This window comes from Dendropsophus ebraccatus, chromosome 5, assembly GCF_027789765.1.
Source record: "Dendropsophus ebraccatus isolate aDenEbr1 chromosome 5, aDenEbr1.pat, whole genome shotgun sequence".
In the NCBI taxonomy this organism is placed as follows: domain Eukaryota; kingdom Metazoa; phylum Chordata; class Amphibia; order Anura; family Hylidae; genus Dendropsophus; species Dendropsophus ebraccatus.
The window spans coordinates 107,432,440-107,451,494 of NC_091458.1; the positions used below are offsets into that span (position 1 = coordinate 107,432,440).

General features: G+C 40.8%; 1 protein-coding gene across 5 annotated transcripts in view; it reads left to right on the forward strand.

Annotated features, from left to right (window-relative positions):
* Nucleotides 1–15,390, forward strand: part of UXS1 (UDP-glucuronate decarboxylase 1) — a 39,680-nt gene extending 24,290 nt beyond the window's left edge. For 4 of the 5 annotated variants that reach the window (XM_069970937.1, XM_069970940.1, XM_069970941.1 and 1 more), the window contains 8 exons: nt 367–426; nt 711–832; nt 6,150–6,269; nt 7,716–7,759; nt 11,088–11,148; nt 12,356–12,413; nt 13,668–13,771; nt 14,443–15,390. In XM_069970937.1, the coding sequence (XP_069827038.1) occupies nt 367–426; nt 711–832; nt 6,150–6,269; nt 7,716–7,759; nt 11,088–11,148; nt 12,356–12,413; nt 13,668–13,771; nt 14,443–14,574 (701 nt within the window). In that variant the 3' untranslated portion in view covers nt 14,575–15,390. The remainder of the gene's footprint in view (nt 1–366; nt 427–710; nt 833–6,149; nt 6,270–7,715; nt 7,760–11,087; nt 11,149–12,355; nt 12,414–13,667; nt 13,772–14,442) is intronic. The other variant, XM_069970939.1, reaches the window with a different exon arrangement.
* Nucleotides 15,391–19,055: the final 3,665 nt, after the last annotated feature.

Below are 19,055 nucleotides of genomic sequence, written 5' to 3' on the forward strand. Positions count from 1 at the left end.
CTCTATTATAGGAAACATGTATAACATACTGAGAACTTGAGGGCTGGGTGATAAGTAAATACTGACAATAATGATAAACTACTACCCCCAATTTAATATTACAACAGCTACTACTACCACTAATATAATACTTCAGCTACTACTACCATAAATATACTACAGCAGTATACAGCTTCACCACTACAGCCACTGCTACCCCCAGTATATTGTACAAGTATACAGCTCCACTACAGCTGTTGTTACCCCAAATATTATATATACTGTATTATGTGTGCTGTGTCATTGTACAGGGATTTAACTTCGTAATAAATTGAAAACCCTTTTATATTGGTGCATCATGCTCATTGTCATTATTCTCTTTTGTAGGATTAGCAAAGCGAGTGGGCGCTCGCCTACTACTGGCATCAACATCCGAGGTCTATGGAGGTGAAGTTGAAATATTGTGAAATTACATTATAGAATATTACTGCTTTGGCATTGCATAGACAAACCTATACTTAGAGGAAATCTCTTGAAATGGCTTTCAACACTGTTCCTGTGTCTCATCTTCCTTTACCACAGTTGTATCTAGATAAACTGTTACAGATAAACTAAATGATGTAACACGTGGCTTTGTCATCTTATCACCTTTTGTAATTTTTATTTAACTTTTTTGATCATACTACTTATATCCTGAATAATAATCAGTATGCTTTTATATGTACAACCAGATCCAGAAGTACACCCTCAAAATGAAGACTACTGGGGACATGTGAATCCCATCGGCCCCCGAGCATGTTACGATGAGGGAAAACGTGTAGCAGAGACAATGTGCTATGCATATATGAAACAGGTTGGTTGTTCTTTATGTATTTATGCAATGTAATCCATAATACATCTCGCCTATTTTCTTTAAATATTCTTTTCTGTCATTGTGACAAACCTCACTGTACTGGTATCTCTCCCACCAAGTGTGGAAAAAATGATATATATATATATACACTCAGCATTCTTCTACCCTCGGCTGTCATTCTCTATCGGTCCTTCTCAGTGCAACAAGAATAAGCAGGGCTACAGCAGCAGTCCATGCCGTAGCAGAATACAGTTCCTATTCCTTAATGTTTTATACTCCCAGCAGTAACCCCCCCACCCCCCCCCCACCGCTCCGTGGAATAGGAGCGGAGGCAGCAGACCGCTACTGTATGCTATGGGGTGCCCGGACGATCTAGCAATCACCCGGGCAGACCCCCCCCCCCCCTCCCTGGACTCACCCGCTCGCTGCTGCCACGTGAAATAGCGGTGGCAGCGAGCAGGGAATGAGGAGCAAAAGAGCGCTGATAGCGCTCGTTTGCTCCGGTCAGTCAGCCCGTGAAATAGGGCCTTCAGGATAGACCATCGATATTAGATTATGGTGATCTGACCTCCGGCAGCTCTGCTTATTGACTTCTGAAAGGGCAGTGGTGCTCATGCAACTGTGGCACTACTTGCCCTTCCATGGCCATACTATTACTGGCGGTGGTACTAGGTATATAGCTGTGTCTCATTCCGGTAAATGGGGCATCGCCTCAGTACCTTTTCATGGCCACTACAAATCTGATTTGGGGGGGGATGTAAAGAGTTGGATTTCTCGTAAAGCCTATTCGGTGGAACTGCAGCAATCCCCCCTTGATTATATATTGGGATATGTAGATCTAGCGATAACTGTAGTGGACAAAACTGCAGTAGCTCGTATTTTATTTATGGCACGTTAACTTGTTGCCCAACACTGGCTTGATGAGGCCCCTCCCTTGGTAGCTGAATTCATGGGAAAGGTTAGTTGGCTGATAGGCATAGAGAAATATGCATATGAGAAACGAAAAGCTACCAAGAAATATGGCAAGCTTTGGGGTAAATGGATGGTTACTCCTGATCTTGCGTCCCTGAGTTCCTGCACATAAGTTATATTACCTGCAGGTTGTGATGGTTATTTGTGTTTTCTCCCCTTTCCGTCGTTGTCTGCCAGTAGGCACTATGACGGTCTCAGCTTGGACTTTCTCCTTCAGTTACCAGACAACACTTATAATTTACAGGAATTTTATGGTTATTAGTGTGTTGCTTTACATGCTTGTTTACCTAACTTGGAGAAATGGAAGGTTTGGGGGGTGGGCTTGGGATAAAGGGTATTCCCTCTCGGGGGTTTTCTGTTTGCACTGGGAGATGACTTGTTTTGGGGAAAAAAAACCTTTTCAATAAAAAAAAATTTGATTAAAAAAAAAAAGAGTTGGATTTCTAATATTGATAGCCTATCCTGAGGATGGATAACCTTATCCAATTACTATGTATTAGGATTTTCATTTTATATCACATACTTCAAACTAAGTTAACCTACTATATACTGGAATACCCCTTTCATCGACACATCTATAGACCATAGTATTCCATTTAGGTAGGTATAGAGGATACAAAGAGTGGAAGTCCACAGCTCCAAGTAAAATGTAAAGTCTTTATTTAGAAATTCCTCTTAAAATCCAATACACAAAATAAAAGACACGCGTGTCTTTTATTTTGTGTATTGGATTTTAAGAGGAATTTCTAAATAAAGACTTTACATTTTACTTGGAGCTGTGGACTTCCACTCTTTGTATACTGCCACCGGAAAATGGCCCGGACTCTGTCTCCACCTGCTCCAGACTTAATAAGGACCAGCACCATCGGCTACTGCACACATGGTGAGCTGATTCATTTATCTACATTCCTAGGTATAGAGGATGCTTAAACACACAATTTGAATATGTTTAGTTAGTTATACTCTAATAAAGACGTAACACTGGAGGAATGAGCTTATAGGTACTTTGTATAGTTATTCTTTTTCTCTTTGGAATCCTGTCATGTCTACTCAAGGCCACTAGAGGTTGTCTTTATTTGACCTGTGAAAGATAGGATTTGGAATCAGCAGCATATTGCAATGGCAGCATAGTGGGTTAGATTTGCTGATTTTGCTGAAAAGGGGAAAATGAGACATTTAGCCATGATATGAATTCTAAATACCTGCAGCAGTAAATTTTTAAATATAGATTCACTCAAAATCCTCACAAAGTGCTCATGATTTGGCTTGGAAATGCTGGGGATTTTCTGCTACTTTTTCTATTACGTCTAGCTGTACCCTAAAAATAGCATAGCGGTATATTTGTTGCAGCCTGGTATCAAATACATATATTTTTTGTTTGAAGGGGTTTTGACAAAATTCATATAGGTACTTGTGCAAATTTCAGCATTTCTGTTTCATTTGGCCTTATTCTTAGAAGACTAATTTTCTAAGACTCTATTAGGGATTCTGAGTTACTTGAAGGGAGGCCCCCATTTGTTAACTAGAGAGACAACCCTTCTACTGGAGGACCTGGCATTACACAGACAGCAGATTGATATAACGTTTAATGCTTTATTTTTCCTGTGCTGGTGTTGCAAGTGGATTGAACGTTTGCTGCCATGTTCACTCACAGAATAGGGCCACGTGCAAACAACGTAAGTAAAGTATTAATCAGTGCAAATCGGCAACAACGGCCGTGATTACTATGGAACTTACAATGTGCTGCAGCTATAGGAAATCCCGTCCGGAGTGTATACACTCCGGCCGAGATCGCTAGCGACCACGCAGAAAACCAGACATGTCCATGTTCTGCGGTCGCTATTCATTGAATAGCGGTTGCAGAGAACCCTGTCAGTTCACACAATCGAGCTTGCGGCTCCAGCCACGCGCTTCATTGTGTGCAGCGGGGAATTCGGATTCAGGCACGCAGTGATGCGTCCGCATCCGAATTCACCAGTAACACCGGCCGTTCTGTGATACGGCCGGTGTTATACATAATGTGAACATGGCCTATATCTGAAATCTTTAAGGGAGTCCCAGCTGAAGGGCATCTTGCTTTCAGTTTATCGTTGGAGAATTGTTTAAGAAAATTACTGTCAAAGTAGGAAACTTTATAAAATATATATCTGGGAATACACTGTGCTTTGTAGATGGTCCAAGAAAGGTACCGATCTTTAAATAAAGTTTTGAAGCCGTTTTCCCAAACATTTGTCCCAAAAGTAGCCAGTTATACGTCAGATTATCACAGGACATTATGTTACTGGGGATTTTATTAGAGGATACCAGAGTGCATCTAACAATGGAATAAAGTACAATTTCAGTTAGACTGTGGATCTAACTAAAAATGAAATATGGATTTTCTCAGTAGAAAACATGAGTGCCATTTCATCTGAGACTCGAAAAACGTTATCATACTTTCTTTATTTTTTTAATATTATACATTATCATACTTTAATATATATTTATTTATTCATGTAATGGTTACAAATGTTAGACTTTGAACAAAATAAAAGGAGCAACTACTATGGTTCTAGTTTATGTACCTTTGGGACTTGCTTTGAAATGTATATCAGCTAGTTTCTCCTCAAATGTTACCCAGTGAACATTAAGAGACTCTTTGAAGAGTGCAGCCTGCGGTGAGTGTTCACTGTTAAGTCAGTGACTGCAGAGAAGCAGCGGCTACCGATGGGCTTTAAGTGCTGTGGTGACCTCTCACTACCTCCCTAGACTTCTCTCCCAGGAGGCTGAGACTTGTCACAAAATGTTTATCTGTATGTACTCCGAAAAGCCTTTAAGGTTGTTAGTGTTGGTGTTAGAAAGTTTTCAACTCACCTTTTGCAGCTTACATTCTTCTCTGTATCTAATCTGACCATCCCTATCTAATAGGGCCAGTGCTTTATTGCTGATATAAGATCTGTTCACACAGATCTATTCACAAACAGGTGGAATTCCGACACCTCAGTGTGTCAATATAATGCCTCGCACGCCTCCGCTTTCCGACACTCAATCGTCAGTCCTTTGAGCGGAGGCACAAGAGGCATCACATTGAAACACTGAGGCAGGCAGGATTCCGAACAGAGTTTGCAGCAGAATTCCGCCTGTTTTACTCAGTGTAAACAGACCCATAGGGAGGACTAGTTCTTCTTAATAAAACTTTCTGTATTTGATGTCATTGATCAAAAGCAAATCCTCTGCTACATGGTTCTATACATTCCCAAACATGCTCTGGTCATCTACCATACATGACTAAAGGCTTACAGATATGGTGTCTCCAATACATACTGCCTCTGAAAACTGGACTCCTCAATCCATCCGTTTGTTTTGTTTTGTTTTCTGTTTTTATTTTGTTTGTTTTTTTTGTTTCATTTTTTTTTTTTTTCAAACTGCAACAAAAAAGGAAGGTAAAATCTCATAGGTTGAGTAGATAAAAAAAAAATACCCCTAAAATATGTTAACAAAAGTAGTGTTTATCCAGCAGACCTTGCTTAGTTGTTGCTTTGTCCATTTTTTCCCTGTAAATATTAGTTTAATGAAGAGTAACAATATCTTAAAGTGAATTATTCAGCAAGATCGGGCTAATATAGCTTACAGCTCCACCAATTAAATCGACAATGCAGCTCCAATACCATACCAGCGCTGTCTTCAGCACGAACTGTATGTGTGTGTATAATGAAAAAGGTGTTTTATTTTGGCACGCGAGGCTGGGAGAGAGGCAGAACTAGTTATCTGGGTAGACAGCCGTCAGTGACTAGTCACAGCTTTCTGCGGGAATGATTGACAGGCAGAGAGGCCACTAAAGAGTCTGCCTGTCAATCATTCCCGCAGAGCGTGTTGACAGGCAGAGGGCTATGACTAGTCATGGGCGGCTCTCGCCCAGATTACTTGTTTTTCCTGCATATACACAGGAAATGCTGGTATGGTTGGGGAGCTGCTTTGTCGATCTACTGTATTTGGTGCAGCTGGGAGCTATATGAGCATGATCATACTGCTTGGTACTCTGGCCGGGATCCCTTTTTTCGCAATGACTGGTAAGGGAATGGATTAAAACTAATGTCCGCTTAACCCCACTCCCAGTGGATCAGCAAAGCAAGCCCTTCATTCTAAGGATCGCTGGGACTGCCACTGATCAGCTAGTTATCCCCATCCACAACTTGTGGTTGGCCAGTATGCCTTTTTAATACAATTTTTTTTATTTTATACTGCAGCTCATGGAGTCTTGTGGGGGGGGGTGTTATCTTTTATCAAAGATGTCTCCTTTTTATGCATACCTTGTTCCTAATGACCAATTTATTTTGAAAATAAACTGCTTTGTTCTTGTTGGCAGGAAGGTGTGGAGGTCAGAGTGGCTCGGATATTTAATACATTTGGGCCACGTATGCACATGAACGATGGAAGAGTAGTCAGTAACTTTGTACTGCAAGCTTTACAGGGAGAACCTTTAACTGTAAGTACAAAATCACAAAGTTACCCTAATGGGTTCATTTACTTGAAGATGAAGATGTAACGCTCCATAGTGTACATAAGGAAAATAAATACTGTGACATCAGCTCTATGAAAGAGCTTAATAAGCTAACTGAGACTGAGACTGAGACTCTAGCAAATAAGATTAGCCTAAATTTTCTTGGCATGTTTCAGGGAGAGACATCAAAACCATTAGGTTTCTGAAATTCTGTCATCTTTTGGGAGCAGAAATCTGGCATAGTAACAGTTCTTTCATCATGAAATTTGCATAGCTATCTGTCGACTAGTTATGGTTGACAACGGAGTGTCAATATATTATTTCCATTGTCCTGAAACTTTAGGCAGCTTATTAGGCTTGGATCAAACTGACACAATGGGGGAGATTTATCAAAGAGTGTAAAATTTAGACCGATGCAAACTGCCCACTTCAACCAATCACAGCTCAGCTTCCAGCTCTGGTGAAAGAAAAGAGGAGCTGTGATTAATTGCTGTGGCCAGTTTGCACCAGTCTAAATTTTACACCCTTTGATAAATCTCCCCCAATGTGCTCTTTAGGTAAAAACCATGTTGGATCTGGTTTGATTGGATTTTTTTCCAGAGGGAATAGCTCTATTCAGTTTTACCCATCAGGACAGCAGAGCATTGACAGAATTGAAACCATGAATATATGTGTTTTTGTTTTTTTTTAGTTGAATCAAAGCCACCTAAAGAATGTCTGATTCTTAAAGTTGTCTAAAACATAAAATAGGAGACAGTAAATGCCCCAAAATAACAAATGGTAGTGGCCAACCTTCTGCTAATCCGGTGCATACGCTTTATTTACCAGTTGCCAGTGAGCCATTAGTGGCCATTTTAGGCTTGTGCTGTTATATTCTCTTTTTACACCGTATACCATATCGCATCGGATTTCAGGCTGTGTGTTTCACACTAAAGTCCGCTGTGAATCTGGTTACCATTAATATCTAGGGCACTTAACTTTTGAGGGGCGCTTAGTCAATCACAGATTAAGATGGGACAGTGCCGTGGCCAGTCCTGTATGTGTGATTGGACCCTTAGGGTATGTTCAGACTGAGTAAATTAGGCGGAATTCCGCAGCTGAACTTTCCACCGCAGAATCCCGCCTGTCTGTGTGCCATAGCATCTCTATGGGAGAGCACGCACTCTTCCGCTGTGGTCACTCTGTTCAAAGAAGCAACATTTCACTTTTTCGAGAGGAGGAGCATGCGCTCTCACTCAGATTGGCTATGGCACACTGAGACAGGCAGGATTCTGCAGCGGAATCCCGCCTAATTTACTCAGTGTGAACATACCCTTAAGGTGGAAGTTTAGTTTTTAAAGGGGTTGAGTCACAAAGAAAACAAGGTTTATACTGATGCATTATGTTGCTTGTACATTTGAAATATGTTTCAATTAATGTATATAATTATAGGTATATGGATCAGGATCACAGACCCGAGCATTTCAATATGTCAGGTTAGTGTTTTTGCTTTTTATTATACTTCTGTCATTTCACCCATATTTATATATGATAAAAGTCTCTACTAAATGGTTTAGGATTAGGGTTGAGCGAACCTCGAGCATTCTGGAGTCCATCTGAACCCAATCGTTCGACATTTGATTATCGGGGGCTGCTGAAATTGGGTAAAGCTCTAAGGTTGTCTGGAAAACATGGATATAGCCAATGACTATATCCATGTTTTCCACATAGCCTTAGGGCTTTATCCAACTTCAGCAGCCCCCGCTAATCAAATGGTGAACGATCGGGTTCGGATGAACTCTGGTTCGCTCATCTCAATTTAGGATCTCTAGGACAAAGTAAATTAGAATTGGTAGAACGCTGCTTACAGTAATATATATTGCCTCTACAAAAAACAGAATAGGGTCACACGTAAAATGCTGAAAATTTCCAATAAAGTGGGAGAAGTAATATGTACGAAGTTATGTATGAACAAGGCATTCCATGCTGTATAGAGTTTCTTGGGAGTTGCGACTAAGCATGAGGTTTAATTACGAATGCCTCATAAAGTATGTAACTATGGGCCTATTCATACTGTGATAGTGTAAAGCTCTGTCCTAAATGGTAATGGGTTATTGCCCTCTAGTGGCTAATCTGTGTAAGTGTGTAATATGCATGTTTGTATACCTGTGTATGGAGATTCTCCCTCTCTCTCTCCTTGGAGATTAGACTTTTGTTAGCCCAAATGTGACATTACAGTGGAGAGTGATTTTTTTATTTTTTCTTTCTCTACAGTAAAATTTGTATACATAATATAAATATATATATATATATATATATATATATATATATATATATATATATATATATAATCACACACACCAGTCAGCCATAACATTTTCAGGGGTTTTCTGAGCTAAAACCTTTTTCTATATTATTTCCTGTTTGGAGAGGGGGGCTACTTCTTTAGCTCCAGGGCCCATGCTGGCACTCAACCTCATAAGCAGCACTTACTTAAAATGGTGATGACACGACTCCCGACTCCCAGAGCTGTGCGGGCTGTGGCTGCTGGAGAGGATGATGGCAGAGGGATGCTCAGTGTCCCTCCAGTGCCCTGTGTCCCCCTGCCATCATCCTCTCCAGCAGCCAAAATTGAAATTTAAAGCTGAAATTTTTACATTTCTTTCAGTGAGATAGGATTGGCCTCATGTTATGGTAGTTTGTTTGATTACCAGTAATAAATTCTATAATGGTGATATGACTTAATGGTACCTGCTAATAGGAAACACCATTAGCTACTAAATATCAGGATGATTTATAGACCTATTAGAGCAACTATGTTACATCATCTCCTATCTCCTCTATAATGCTACTGTACTGTCAGTAATGATTTATTGCACAGGATATAGATTTAGATCCTCAGTTTACTGACTGCATTTGTAAGCATAATTTAGGATAATCCAGCCATGGTTTTTCTGTACAATCTATGCGTGTGTATGTATGTATATGTGTGTGTAGATATACAGTGGTACCGTGGTATAAGAGTGTTTTGGTTTAAGAGCTCAGTTTTTCAAAATTGTGACTTTGTTTAAGAGCATTGCTTTGGTTTAAGAGCTCCCTGTACTGGGTGAGAGTGGGAGAGGGACATAGTGTGTATAGCGGGGTCTACAGCACTGTACTCTGACCCAGTAAGTCTCCCTCACCTTCCAAATCATTGCAGATCCACTTCAGGCTGGGGCTCACATCAGGGGACAGGACTGTGGAGCTAATCTCTTCATAGCGGTAACCCCTCTCTCCCCGGACAGAGAGTGCTGCTATACTGTGCCCACATATGTCCTGCTCATTCCTTCATGCTCCCTGTAGTCTCTTGTCAGCCTTTGTGTTTCCCATCCTCTCCATTACTGTGCAGTAACTTATAATATCACATATTCTGCTGTTTCTGAATATTTGTTTCATCTGTTTTACATGTTGTTCAGAAAAATAAATCATTATTTTTGTGGTGTGGAACCAATTGTCTGCATTTCTATGATTTCTTATGGTTTGCTTTGGTTTATGAGTGGATTTGGATGACAAGCACAGACCTGGAACGGATTTTGCTCGTAATCCAAGGCACTAATATATATATATATATATATATATATATATATATATACATATATATATATATATATATATATATATATATATGAGAGATATTATAAAAAAAAATTAGGTCTGTATAATGGTTATGCTGTGCTTTTTCTCTATATAATACATTTTTAGACTATGTTCACACTGCGTAAGTTACGTTGCAAATCGGAAACAACGACTGTGGTTACTACGTAGCTTACATAGTGCTGCCTTCTATGGATTCCCAACCGGAGTGTATACACATAATATAGACTCCGGCCAGGATCCCTAGCGGCGCCGCAAAAAAATGACTTGTCAGTTTCCTTTGGCCACTATTCAAGGAATAGTAGCCGCAGAGAACCTGTCAGTGCACACAATGGAGCGTGCGGGTACGGCCGCACGCTCCATTGTGTGCAGCAGGGAATTCAGATGCAGGCGCACACTGATGCGCCCGCTTCCGAACTCTGCAGCAGTGAAGATCATCTGACCGTTACTGCAATACCAGCCGTGATGATCTTCTCTGACACCGGCCATTCCGTGACCGGACGGAACAGCCGGTGTCTTGCACAGTGAGAACATGGCCTTATTCCAGATTACTACCTAAAAACATATTGGGGTACGTATATCATTATGGGCCCTGGCATACGCTATGGAAAATGAGCAGATTTTTGCGCAGATCTGCTCTTTTTTCCGTGGCCTTTTTTTTTTTTTTTTTTTAAGGGGGGCAGAGGGTGTGTGGTAAAGTGAAGAGGAGGTGTGGCCACTTGCTGCACCTGACTTATTATAGTTTACACCTGCAAACAGGCATAAACCATGGGGAAAATCTTCACCTGCTCTAGAGCCTCTTAGATAAAGCCCCACCTCCATGTAGTCCGCTGTATTTTCTAATGGTGTGTTTACATAGGCAGATTTATCTGACCAGATTTTTGAAGTCAAATAGAAGAGGAGAAAACTCAGTCTTTCCTCTATGACCTGTTTTCTGTTTAGTCTGTTCCTGGCTTTGGCTTTAATGAACCGTCATATGATTGCGCCAGTCTTTATAAATGCCCCCCAGAATTCCTATATAAAAATCAGACAGAATATAAAACTGGTAACCAAGATATTGGGTAGGCATTGATGGGCGCTATATATGTTATTGCTACTTATCATTTATGTAAATGCCAAAGGAATGGTTGTAAGAATATTGTTTCATATATATATTGTAAGTAGCAATGTATTGTTTCTTCTTTCTTCCAGTGACTTGGTTAATGGGCTTGTGGCTTTAATGAACAGCAACGTTAGCAGTCCTGTGAATCTGGTAAGATTTCCATTTTCTGAGCTGGCATTCCACAGTAATTTAACATGACGTAAATAAATTAAAGGTGTAGTCCGGTGTTTTTATTTTTTTTATCTGTAACGCTTCTGATATTAAAGTTATATAACTTTCTAATATGCTGTAGTTATCGATATGGCGCCTCTCCTTGTCTTTCTAAATATACTTAGCACCTGAAGTCACTCTCCCTTCTTTTTCAACCTTGACTATCGACTCCGCTTCTGGACCGCTGCCATCTTGTGTCAGTGACTCATTGCTACATGTGACAGACTGGGATCGGACAGTTCTCATCCTGGGCAATACACCACTCCCCTCTCTGACGTGTGGCAAGAGCAGCACTCCCCATTTAGTTGTTAGCCTAAAGATGGACAGACATAGTAGGAAGCTGGGCGGGCATGGGGAGCTGGGATTACAGCTAGAATGTGTGACAAAGACAACTGAGGACACACGCAAAGATATGGGAGAAGAGAGCTCCTAAACTGGAAATGGAGCGATTTGGAGAGCGCGAAGCCGGGGGAAGTGGAGACCACCAAACATAACGGTCTAACAGAAGCGGTCTGTGATAGTTTTGTATAGGGCTGGGCAATTTGCCGTGAAAATACCAATACTGTCTCTGGTGTCGGTAAACTGAGCTCAACTTTGCCAGGACAGTATCTGCTGTATTTCAGCGCTGCACAGATTGGTGTGCTGTATGTGTCAGAGCACTCCTAGTCCCCATCCTGCGCGGCTTTACAGAGCGCCCCCGACCGCCTGTCATGTCAGTGCGTCTGGTAATCCCCCTCTGCCCGCCCGGCGCTCCTTTAAGGTTTACTGTAGCCATGCCTCCTTTTTGCCGTTAGAATTGGCTTAAAGACACCTTTAGACTATACCCTGAAATAGATGCCAGTTAATAACACCTATGAGACTTGTGTACTGGACCATTGTGGGAAGCAGGTGCCATCTTACGCAGGTCTAGGGAAGCCCATATTGGTGAGGTAGATAGTACATTGAACTTACTGAAGGATATAACTAATCTTCTTCAATGTCATTATTTTTTGTATTATTTGGCCAATTTCTATTTCTTTTCCAGGTGAAATGGAGTCTAAATAACCATAAGAAAAAAGTTGGAGGTTAATCATAAATTCACTTCAGAGTGAAGTTGATAATTACAATTTGCAATTAAAGTTGTAATATGCTTTCATCTCCTCCACAGGGAAACCCAGAAGAGCACACCATCCTGGAATTTGCCAGATTAATTAAACACCTTGTTGGTGAGTCCTGCGCCCCTAGAGAAATCCTGCCAATTGTTGATTAGATGTGTAATCACGAGGTGGATAATTACTGCCAGCCCTCAGGGACTGTACCTGGGGGCCCGCTCATCACCATGCCACTCTTCACAGCATGCTAAAAGGCAGCAGCTACTAGTTGTATTTAAACTGCTGATAAATGTCAGTATTGATACAATAAAAATACTGTGAAATTGATCAGAAATCAGTCAGTACATTAACATTTAGATGAATTTATTGGTAAAAAATCTGTAATATAGATCTTCACAGCCTGAAGAAGGTCCTGGTAGGACCGAAACGTTGCTACATCACATGGTTTCACTGTTTCATTTCATTGTTATGTTGGTCAGAGTATATGTGTACCTACACACTGTAAAATAAACTTTCACATTTGCATGATTTAAGAGTGCCGTGGCCTTACTACTCTGCTACAACATTATTATGACAGGCATAATACACTGCACTGAAGTTCCCTTGTGGGATTAACAAAAAAAGTTAATAAAAATAAATCTCCCACCGACTTTGTTTATTTTTTTAAACATACAAAAAGTTGGTATCGCCATGTCCATAACATCCTGATTGTTATTTATCCTGTACAGTAAAAAATGCTGAAAAAAAAGATAAAATTGGAATGTAGTAATACATATCATTCTGACCCAGAGAAGAAAGCTGAATATTTTTACAGGATGCTGAAAGGTATAAATTTAAGACACAAAGGGGGAGATTTATCAAAGGGTGTAAAATTTAGACTGGTGCAAACTGCCCACAGCAACCAATCACAGCTCAGCTTTCCTTTCAGCACTGCCTAAAGCTGAGCTGTGATTGGTTGCTGTGGGTAGTTTGCACCAGTCTAAATTTTACACCCTTTGATAAATCTCCCCCAAAGACTTGACAAAATAGCGTTTTTTCCATTTTTTCCCACAAAGAATTGGTAAGAGTTAACCTGTGAGATATGAATCCCAAAAGGGTTCTGTTTAAATATACAACTAATAATAAAAACAAATTACAGTTGTTGGAAGGTGAGGAAAAATAAACAAAAGAAATTACAAAGGGTGCGTTTACAAAGAGATGTGAGAGGTCTGGTTTTGTAGCTCACTTTTTTTGAAGTGTATAGAGTTGATCTGTAATATCACACACATTTTATGAACATGTGTGTGTGGTACTGTTTTTTTGCAAGAAAGTAGCTGAGCTTTTCTAATCCTGGACGACTCCTTTTAAGTACATGTTCCTTCTTTTTAGGGAGTGGTGGAGAAATACAGTTTCTTTCAGAAGCTCAGGATGATCCACAAAGGCGAAAACCAGATATCAAGAAAGCCAAGCTTTTGCTTGGATGGGAACCTGTGGTATGTAGAGTGAAACCTAAACCTGTGTTGTGATTTAGATGTCTGTGTATATATAGATTGTAAACCATGCGTAAAAAGTAACTAATAGAGTAACAAAGTAATATATTACTAATGCCAACATATACATAAAGGTATGTCTGCAAGCTTTCTTTATTTTAAAGAGGACCTGTCACCCCCGTGCCGGGGTGACAGGCTCCCAACCCCCCGCTACAGCCCCCTATACTCACCTGATCCCGCCAGGTCCCGCTTTTGGATCCGGTCGGGCCATGATGATAACAACTCTTGAAGCCCGACTCTCATAGAGAATGAATGGGGAGTCCGATGCTCCGTCATTCTCTATGGGCATCGGACTCTCCTGTCAGCGCGCGAGCCGGGCTTCGGGAGCTGATATCTCCGTGACCCGACCGGATCCAAAAGTGGGACCCGCCGGGATCATGTGAGTATAGGGGGCTGTAACGGGGGTTCGGGAGCCTGTCACCCCGGCACGGGGGGTGACGGGTCTCGTTTAAAGGATTTTTTTTCCCCTTCAGTTCAGGTTCGGTAGAAAGAATGTAACTTTATATTGTGCAAAGTTACATTGTTTGTTTTTTCTTTTTATTCTGTATTTCTGGTTGACCCCTTGATGTAAGTTCAGGAAGCTACGGTAACATTGTATCTCTTGCTCCTCTCAGGTTCCTCTAGAGGAAGGCTTGAATAAAACAATCCACTACTTTAGCAAAGAACTTGAATACCAAGCAAACAACCAATATATACCCAAGCCAAAACCGGCAAGAATAAAAAAAGGTAGAACGCGACATAACTGAACACTCCATAAAGAAGCGAGGATATCTTGATGGTTTACAGGATGTAATTTTTGTTCTCCCTCTCCCCTTTGTTTCCTTTACAAGAAAAGAGAGACTTCTGAGGGAGTATCATGAAGAAAAAAAAAACTGGAATTTCCCTATGAAGCTTGCTTTAAAGGAATGGATGTGCCTAATAACATTGAGAACAGCAAACATTGCCTTGCACTTTTAAATTTGTCTTTCTATGTACAGTAGTGTAGGAAATACATGGAATTCTCCACATTTTATATATCTTGCTGTGACTGTTTATGACTACTGTCTCGGGACAGGTCAGCCCTATTGCTGGTGGTGGGGCCAGCTGAGAATAACCGTGTAGTCCTTTTTTCAGACTCCGCCGAGTACAACGGGTTTAAATTACTGGTTTCTTTTTGAAGCTGCAGCTACCATGGAAATAAAAAAAAAAAATAAAATGCCAATTTTTATTTATATATGTTTAAAGAAAATATGGTGGGTACTTTTACATATGGTATGTATTCTATGCATTACATGGTGGCAGTCTTGTCAGAGGGTCCACTCTTACAATACTGCCAGTTTAGATATACCCCTTGACAGGTAAAGGGGTTGAGAAGTGAAAAAAAAAACATGTGAGAAAGCTTTGTGTTTTTTCTTTTGTTTGTTTGTTTTTGTATTGTTTTTACTTAAACATGATCTTTGTTCTCCTCAATGTTCACTGAGCTGTAAATTTGAATCTAAAAGCAGCTATTATAAATAATATTTTGAATCACTATTGTGTTGTCAGGTGTACTCTTGGATAAAGAAAATAAAGTATTATCAGTTTATGGTGGTTGAATATGCTATTTTAATAAAATAAGAACAATAAGATCTACTGTGGTTTTACTTATACATACAAGCTTTGGTTTATTTTTTGTTGTCTTTGTACTTGTTTATTAAGTAGCTCCAGTTTGCATCAGTACTTGATGTCACATGTAAACATCATATGCTTCATACTTTCTGCACTTTACTGTTCGAGCTGGTTAGTGATGGGCTGCTGTATAGTCCTTGGATAAGTATACACAAAGTAGCCAGTTCACCTCTGCCTACTATGTATACTCTGATCCGGATAAAGCTGCATTCAGTCAGTGAAGAACAAGGAAAAAATGATGGGTCCAGAACGTTGTTCTGCGAGCTTAAAATTCAGCAAGGCACCTTTCAGTCCCCACCATCTGCAGCTCTACACGTTGTAGGCGCCCTTTCTCACACATGAGGTACTCTCTGTTAACACTTTACTTATACACATTACAAATTTACTACACCTGGTGTAAGTCTTACATGTTAAAAATAAAATAAAATATGTGGTACTAAGAACAATGACGTATATACGCACTATTGTTGTAACATAAATGCACAATCAATATTGAAAAAGTAATTAATGTCTAAGGGTGTATTTACACAGAAAGATTATCTGACAGATTATCTGTCAAAGATTTGAAGCCAAAGCCAGGAATGGATTTGAAAAGAGGAGAAATCTCAGGCTTTCCTTTATGACCTGTTTATAGTCTGTTTCTGGCTTTGGCTTCAAATTTTTGGCAGATACTCTGTCAGATCATCTTTCTGTGTAAATGGACCCTTACATTGAGACCTGCTGGAAATGTAGTATTTTAATTTAAATTGCCAGAATGCTTCTTTATCCAAAAGTTTGCGGTGAATATCACCGCCTCTAGGGTGCCTAAATTTCTTCGCTATACCAATGCACCTCACCTATTCCTGTCTGAACTGTTACATACATCATTCAGATGTTCCAAGATGTGTGTTTTTAATGTACAAGTTGTGCACCCAATGTATTTTGTTTGCAAAAATCCAAGCACTCTATAATGTATACAATGGGGGAGATTTATCAAACATGGTGTAAAGTAGAAATGGCTCAGTTGCCCCTAGCAACCAATCAGATTCCACTTTTCATTCCTCACAGATTCTTTGGAAAATGAAAAGTGGAATCTGGTTGCTAGGGTTAACTGAGCCATTTCTACTTTACACCATGTTTGATAAATCTCCCCCTGTATTCGTAGAATTGCAGTTAATAAATTATTTAACCCTTTGAGGACCAGGCCCAAAATGACCCAGTGGACCGCGCAAATTTTGATCTTAGTGTTTCCGTTTTTCCCTCCTCCCCTTCTAAGAGCTCCAGCACTCTCAGTTTTCTATCTACAAGCCATGTAAGGGCTTATTTGTTACAGGAATAGTTGTACTTTGTAATGGCATCTTTCATTTTACCATAACATGTATGATGGAATTCCAAATATATTATTTATGAAGATATAAATTGGTGAAATCGCAAAAAAGAATGCAATATGGTAACGTTTGGGGGGTTCCTGTGTCTACGTAATGCACTATATGGTAAAAGCGACATGATACCATTACTCTATAGGTCAGTACGAACACAACCATAAGCAGGTTTACACAGATTCTCTAATGTTATATATTTTTTTTAAATGAAATCCTTTTTTTTGGCAATTAATTATAAATAAAATGGGACTATTGTGACGCTTATAACGGTTTTATTTTTTCACCTACGGGGCTGTATGGGGTGTCATTTTTTCCGCCATGATCTCTAGTTTTTATTAATACCATATTTGTGAAGATCGGACGTTTTGATCACTTTTTATTAATTTTTTTATATATATAATGTAACATAAAATCGGTAATCCGCGCACTTTTTTCCCTCTTTTCGTGTATGCCGTTTACCGTTCGCAATGACGCTTGTTATATTTTAATAGATCGGACAATTACGCACGCTACGGTATATTATATGTTTATCTATTTATTTATTTTTATATGTTTTATTTATATAATGGGAAAGGGGGGTGATTTCAACTTTTATTGGGGGAGGGGTTTTGGGGTAGTGTGTTAGTGTTTTTAACTTTTTTTTTTTTACACATTTGAAGTCCCTTTGGGGGACTTTTACATTCACTACTTGGATTTTTACACTGATGAATGCTATGCCATAGGCATAGCATTGATCAGTGTTATCGGCGCTCTGCTCATTGAGCCTGCCTGTGCAGGCTCAGTGACCAGAGCGCCGATCGGACCGCACGGAGGCAGGTGAGAGACCTCCGGCAGTCCGTTTTACCGATCGGGACCCCCGCAGTCACACTGCGGGGGTCCCGATCGGTAGGTGACAGGGGACTCCCCCTGTCACTTACACTTAAACGCCGCGGTCGTTGACCGGTGACCAGAGCGCCGATCGGACCGCACGGAGGCAGGTGAGAGACCTCCGGCAGTCCGTTTTACCGATCGGGACCCCCGCAGTCACACTGCGGGGGTCCCGATCGGTAGGTGACAGGGGACTCCCCCTGTCACTTACACTTAAACGCCGCGGCGTTTAAGGAGTTAATGACACGCGGCAGCGCGATCGCTGCAGCGTGTCATTACCGGTGAGGTCCCGGCTGCTGATTGCAGCCGGCCCCCACCTGCTATGAAGCGCGCTCCGCTCCGGAGCGCGCTTCATAGCGGGAGAAACACCCAGGGCGTACAGTTACGCCCTAGGTCGTCTGGGGACAGACTTCCATGGCGTAACTATACGCCCTGGGTCGTCTAAGGGTTAAAGGGGTTGGCCATTTATATTAAAATAGTTTTGTGTTTAGTGTAAGTAAGTGTATTAACATTACTTACTGACAGCAGCTCCCTGTTTACCTCATAGAGCTAAAAATCCAAGTCCCCTCCTACAGGCTGTGCTGCTCTGTGGTTACTCTGGCCTTAAGATGGCCGACATGGAGGAGCATGTGACCATGACCCGCCTTCAGTGTCCACCATAGGCATATACAGGCTCAGTGGTGCACACTGGGGGGTGGGCATGATCACATGCTCCTCTAACCACCGAACAGCCCAGCTTGGAGGAAGGGAGATTTTTAGCTCTATGAGGTACACAGGGAGCTGCTGTCAGTAAGTACACTTAATACTGTACACTAAAAAATTTTATTCAATGCTATCATGGCATTTTCTTTTGGAACAACCGGAAGCTCTTATTTCTAGATGCTAAGCTGTAATAAACCAAAAAAAGGGGTCCGCAGAGCCTCAGTTGAAAGTCTTGAAACACAGGAATAGCCAGATATCCCTCCAGGGAAGGAAACATGTTGCCAAGGGGTGCCTCCCAGTAGGGAGATCCCCAAACCACCCTGATACATAGCCCTTAGTTACAAGTAGAGATGAGCGAGTATACAGTAAGGGCGAAGCGCTTCGTCCCTATCTGTATTCCTCTCCTCACTCTGTGGTGCTTTGAAGTGCGCTCTGTTCCATGTAAATTACACTTTACAGATTCCCTTTAAATATGAAAAAAAAAAAACAGCTCCACACTGATAAGGGCAATACCCCAAAACAGCTGTCTGTGGATAGATGCCTGGCTTTGGTGATCCCCTGTCATGTCGCAATACTCGCAACTGAGTTCGACTTTGATGCAAAAGGGGCCATCCTAGTAATTCCCGAGTGGGATTATGTATCAGGACTAT